Source organism: Polyodon spathula, chromosome 32 (genome assembly GCF_017654505.1).
Source record: "Polyodon spathula isolate WHYD16114869_AA chromosome 32, ASM1765450v1, whole genome shotgun sequence".
Lineage (NCBI taxonomy): Eukaryota > Metazoa > Chordata > Actinopteri > Acipenseriformes > Polyodontidae > Polyodon > Polyodon spathula.
The window spans coordinates 7,369,545-7,375,544 of record NC_054565.1 but is presented as its reverse complement, the minus strand read 5'-3'; the positions used below and the strand labels follow the sequence as shown (position 1 = coordinate 7,375,544).

Sequence of the window (6,000 nt, the reverse complement as noted above, 5' to 3'; positions counted from 1 at the left end):
GGGCACCAGTTTGTGACTGTGTGTGCAACCCGGCGCTTACACCGTCTCGCCTGCCGGTTCCGGTGTCAGTCTTGCGTTTGCGGTCAACAGTTTCGGAACCGGTTCGGTTTAGCATCGCTAGTTGAAGCTCAGACGCGTTTTGAGGTTAGAAGTCGAAGCTAGTCGTGATGTCTGCTCTTGTCTCTCCTCGGCGTCTGTCGGGTTTGACTGGTTTTATTGTAATGTGAGGTTTCAAACCGGGCTCGTGTGGGAATATATAATCGCGGTGCTGCTTCGCGGATTAAAATGTGTTGCGTTGAAAGCAGGCCTCGTCCTGCAAGCGGACTCGCGTTTGCAGTGACCCGTAACCCTTGACTGAGTGACAGAGGAACGGATTGTACCGGAGGACCCGCTAGCGACGCGAGTTGCGTGTTCCAGCCTTTAATATTGGTTTGACGTGTCACTGTTGTATGTTTTATCACCGTGCTTTCAAACTGAAGCCCTCGCTGTCATCCCAGTGCATTCTGTAGTGCGTGTGGTTCTGTGTGCGCTTCAGCATTGCATCTGCCTGTGCAGAGTGCGTGTGGTTCTGTGTGCGCTTCAGCATTGCATCTGCCTGTGCAGAGTGCGTGTGGTTCTGTGTGCGCTTCAGCATTGCATCTGCCTGTGCAGAGTGCGTGTGGTTCTGTGTGCGCTTCAGCATTGCATCTGCCTGTGCAGAGTGCGTGTTCAATGTAGTGCGTGTGGTTCTGTGTGCGCTTCAGCATTGCATCTGCCTGTGCAGAGTGCGTGTTCAATGTAGTGCGTGTGGTTCTGTGTGCGCTTCAGCATTGCATCTGCCTGTGCAGAGTGCGTGTTCAATGTAGTGCGTGTGGTTCTGTGTGCGCTTCAGCATTGCATCTGCCTGTGCAGAGTGCGTGTTCAATGTAGTGCGTGTGGTTCTGTGTGCGCTTCAGCATTGCATCTGCCTGTGCAGAGTGCGTGTTCAATGTAGTGCGTGTGGTTCTGTGTGCGCTTCAGCATTGCATCTGCCTGTGCAGAGTGCGTGTTCAATGTAGTGCGTGTGGTTCTGTGTGCGCTTCAGCATTGCATCTGCCTGTGCAGAGTGCGTGTGGTTCTGTGTGCGCTTCAGCATTGCATCGTGTGTAGTGCGAGTTGTTGCGTGTGGTTCTGTGTGCGCTTCAGCATTGCATCTGCCTGTGCAGATCAGGGTGAGAAAAAGGAGAACCCGATGCGTGAGTGCGAATCCTGCGTGTGCTCAAGTCTGTGTAGTGCGAGTGGTTGTTTGTGACCCGGGCTGTGTGGTGCTGGCCTGTGCTCACGTGTGACAGACCCGTGTGTAGTGCAAGTGTGTTGCTTCAGAACCGTTAACCCTCCTCTGCTGTACACTGTGAACTGTACCCCTTCTATCCTCTCAACTCGCTACAGATTTGTAACCCTCCTCTCCTCTGCGTGAGCTACACTGTGAACTGCAACCCTCCTCTGCCTCAACATCTGCGCTACACTGTGAACTGTAACCCAGCCTGGAGACTCGCTACACTGTGTGTGAACTGTAACCCTCCTCTCCTCTCAGCTCAGCTACACTGTGACAGACTGTAACCCTTCTCCTCTCAGCTCACTACATGTGTGTGAACTGTAACCCTCCTCTCCTCTCAGCTCGCTACACTGTGAACTGTAACCCTCCTCTCCTCTCAGCTCGCTACACTGAACTGTAACCCTCCTCTCCTCTCAGCTCACTACACTGTGTGTGAACTGTAACCCTCCTCTCCTCTCAGCTCGCTACACTGTGTGTGAACTGTAACCCTCCTCTCCTCTCAGCTCGCTACACTGTGTGTGAACTGTAACCCTCCTCTCCTCTCAGCTCGCTACACTGTGTGTGAACTGTAACCCTCCTCTCCTCTCAGCTGCTACACTGTGTGTGAACTGTAACCCTCCTCTCCTCTCAGCTCGCTACACTGTGTGTGAACTGTAACCCTCCTCTCCTCTCAGCTCGCTACACTGTGTGTGAACTGTAACCCTCCTCTCCTCTCAGCTCGCTACACTGTGTGTGAACTGTAACCCTCCTCTCCTCTCAGCTCGCTACACTGTGTGTGAACTGTAACCCTCCTCTCCTCTCAGCTCGCTACACTGTGTGTGAACTGTAACCCTCCTCTCCTCTCAGCTCGCTACACTGTGTGTGAACTGTAACCCTCCTCTCCTCTCAGCTCGCTACACTGTGTGTGAACTGTAACCCTCCTCTCCTCTCAGCTCGCTACACTGTGTGTGAACTGTAACCCTCCTCTCCTCTCAGCTCGCTACACTGTGTGTGAACTGTAACCCTCCTCTCCTCTCAGCTCGCTACACTGTGTGTGAACTGTAACCCTCCTCTCCTCTCAGCTCGCTACACTGTGTGTGAACTGTAACCCTCCTCTCCTCTCAGCTCGCTACACTGTGTGTGAACTGTAACCCTCCTCTCCTCTCAGCTCGCTACACTGTGTGTGAACTGTAACCCTCCTCTCCTCTCAGCTCGCTACACTGTGTGTGAACTGTAACCCTCCTCTCCTCTCAGCTCGCTACACTGTGTGTGAACTGTAACCCTCCTCTCCTCTCAGCTCGCTACACTGTGTGTGAACTGTAACCCTCCTCTCCTCTCAGCTCGCTACACTGTGTGTGAACTGTAACCCTCCTCTCCTCTCAGCTCGCTACACTGTGTGTGAACTGTAACCCTCCTCTCCTCTCAGCTCGCTACACTGTGTGTGAACTGTAACCCTCCTCTCCTCTCAGCTCGCTACACTGTGTGTGAACTGTAACCCTCCTCTCCTCTCAGCTCGCTACACTGTGTGTGAACTGTAACCCTCCTCTCCTCTCAGCTCGCTACACTGTGTGTGAACTGTAACCCTCCTCTCCTCTCAGCTCGCTACACTGTGTGTGAACTGTAACCCTCCTCTCCTCTCAGCTCGCTACACTGTGTGTGAACTGTAACCCTCCTCTCCTCTCAGCTCGCTACACTGTGCGCTCTTTTGGAATCCGGAGGAATGAGAAGATCGCAGTGCACTGCACTGTCCGCGGAGCCAAGGCAGAGGAGATCCTGGAGAAGGGGCTCAAGGTGAGCGGGGTGCTGGCCTGCTCATCCTGGGGGCCAGCGTGGGATTTGAGAAGGGGGGGTATTCACAGAATTGGAAATGGTTGAACTGCAGGGCGTAGAGCAGCCAGCCGATGGGAGCGAGCGGTCTGTGTGGGAAGCAGTGAGCTGTAGTCATCGAACACTACAAACATGTTATCACAGAATAGAGGAGCCACGCGGACACAGGTGTTACTGCTGATGCTTGCATTGGTGCACCCCTTCCTGTCCCATGTAGAGATGCACAGTACCCTGACCGGAGCACTGTTCCCATCGTCCAGGGTGGAGCTGGGCTGCTAATCTGACCTGCCTGTCTCCGCAGGTCCGGGAGTACGAGTTGAGGAAGAACAACTTCTCAGACACTGGCAACTTCGGCTTCGGCATCCAGGAACACATCGACCTGGGAATCAAGTACGACCCGGGCATCGGGATCTACGGGCTGGACTTCTACGTGGTGAGTACCCCCGGGCAGGAGCACAGACTGGGAGCACAGCGCTCCAGGGAGCGTGTCTGTGTGAGCAGTGCAGTGTGCACAGAGCTCCAGGGAGTGTCTGTGAGAGCAGTACAGGAGCACAGTGCTCCAGGGAGCGTGTCTGTGTGTGCAGTGCAGTGTGCACAGAGCTCCAGGGAGCGTGTCTGTGTGTGCAGTGCAGTGAGGACAGAGCTCCAGGGAGCGTGCCTGTGTGTGGACAGAGCTCCAGGGAGCGTGCCTGTGTGTGGACAGAGCTCCAGGGAGCGTGCCTGTGTGTGGACAGAGCTCCAGGGAGCGTGTCTGTGTGAGCAGTGGAGTGTGCTGAAGTCTCCTCTCACTCCGCAGGTTCTGGGACGCCCCGGCTTCAGCATCGCTGATAAGAAGAGGAAGAGGGGCCGCATCGGATCCAAGCACAGGATCGGGAAGGAGGAGGCCATGCGCTGGTTCCAGCAGAAGGTGAGTGTCGGGGGGCGCGGGGCGGGGGCTTGCTGGGTATGTTGGCTATACAGACAGGGCTGGAGCTCAAAGGGGCTGTAATCAGGGTTTGGGGTAATTTCCAGGGCTGAGCTCCAGTTACTACGTGTGTGTGTTCCAGACACCATACTGATGTATTGAAACTGACTCCCTTGTTCATTTTAGTTTAGTCAGATGCATGGCTCAAGCAGGCATTGATTGTTCTGCATGAATGAACTAACCAGATTCTTTTCTTTATTTCAGTACGATGGCATCATCCTCCCTGGCAAATAAACAGCTTGAATTTGTTATTTTTGATGAGAATAAAAAAATTAAAATCTGCCAATTCTTGTGTGACTGCTGTTCTGTTATTTGGGGGTGGGGCTTCACAACATGCAGTAGTGCTGTGATTGGCTGGATGGACGTGTGGTTTGAATGGTCAGTAGTATTCCATTAGACTAGTCCCCACTTCATGAAGGCTGGAAAAGCACCAGTATCTGTATAGAAAGACCCTGTCAGACGAGGCTGTGTGCCGCGCACGCCGGGGGCTGTGTGTAACGAGGCTGTGTGTAACGAGGCTGTGTGCAGCGCGCGCCGGGGGCTGTGTGTAACGAGGCTGTGTGCAGCGCGCGCCGGGGGCTGTGTGTAACGAGGCTGTGTGCAGCGCGCGCTGGGGGCTGTGTGTAACGAGGCTGTGTGCAGCGCGCGCCGGGGGCTGTATGTAACGAGGCTGTGTGCAGCGCGCGCCGGGGGCTGTGTGTAACGAGGCTGTGTGCAGCGCGCGCCGGGGGCTGTGTGTAACGAGGCTGTGTGCAGCGCGCGCCGGGGGCTGTGTGTAACGAGGCTGTGTGCAGCGCGCGCCGGGGGCTGTGTGTAACGAGGCTGTGTGCAGCGCGCGCCGCAGCGCGCCGGGGGCTGTGTGCAGCGCGCGCCGGGGGCTGTGTGTAACGAGGCTGTGTGCAGCGCGCGCCGGGGGCTGTGTGTAACGAGGCTGTGTGCAGCGCGCGCCGGGGGCTGTGTGTAACGAGGCTGTGTGCAGCGCGCGCCGGGGGCTGTGTGTAACGAGGCTGTGTGCAGCGCGCGCCGGGGGCTGTGTGTAACGAGGCTGTGTGCAGCGCGCGCCGGGGGCTGTGTGTAACGAGGCTGTGTGCAGCGCGCGCTGGGGGCTGTGTGTAACGAGGCTGTGTGCAGCGCGCGCTGGGGGCTGTGTGTAACGAGGCTGTGTGCAGCGCGCGCCGGGGGCTGTGTGTAACGAGGCTGTGTGCAGCGCGCGCCGGGGGCTGTGTGTAACGAGGCTGTGTGCAGCGCGCGCCGGGGGCTGTGTGTAACGAGGCTGTGTGCAGCGCGCGCTGGGGGCTGTGTGTAACGAGGCTGTGTGCAGCGCGCGCTGGGGGCTGTGGGGCTGTGTGTAACGAGGCTGTGTGCAGCGCGCGCTGGGGGCTGTGTGTAACGAGGCTGTGTGCAGCGCGCGCCGGGGGCTGTGTGTAACGAGGCTGTGTGCAGCGCGCGCCGGGGGCTGTGTGTAACGAGGCTGTGTGCAGCGCGCGCCGGGGGCTGTGTGCAGCGAGGCTGTGTGCAGCGCGCGCCGGGGGCTGTGTGTAACGAGGCTGTGTGCAGCGCGCGCGGGGGCTGTGTGTAACCGGGGCTGTGTGTAACGAGGCTGTGTGCAGCGCGCGCCGGGGGCTGTGTGTAACGAGGCTGTGTGCAGCGCGCGCCGGGGGCTGTGTGTAACGAGGCTGTGTGCAGCGCGCGCCGGGGGCTGTGTGTAACGAGGCTGTGTGCAGCGCGCGCCGGGGGCTGTGTGTAACGAGGCTGTGTGCAGCGCGCGCCGGGGGCTGTGTGTAACGAGGCTGTGTGCAGCGCGCGCCGGGGGCTGTGTGTAACGAGGCTGTGTGCAGCGCGCGCCGGGGGCTGTGTGTAACGAGGCTGTGTGCAGCGCGCGCCGGGGGCTGTGTGTAACGAGGCTGTGTGCAGCGCGCGCCGGGGGCTGTGTGTA

The 6,000-nt window shown here is 58.0% G+C and overlaps 1 protein-coding gene across 1 annotated transcript; it reads left to right on the top strand.

Annotated features, from left to right (window-relative positions):
* The first annotated feature begins 1,210 nt into the window (after positions 1-1,210).
* rpl11 (ribosomal protein L11) lies at positions 1,211-4,350 on the top strand. Its single transcript, XM_041233898.1, has 6 exons — positions 1,211-1,241; positions 1,636-1,690; positions 2,896-3,064; positions 3,402-3,533; positions 3,897-4,007; positions 4,269-4,350. Exons 1-6 carry the CDS (start codon positions 1,211-1,213, stop codon positions 4,296-4,298), a joined length of 528 nt encoding a protein of 175 aa, XP_041089832.1. The 3' UTR covers positions 4,299-4,350.
* The last annotated feature ends 1,650 nt before the right edge of the window (positions 4,351-6,000 follow it).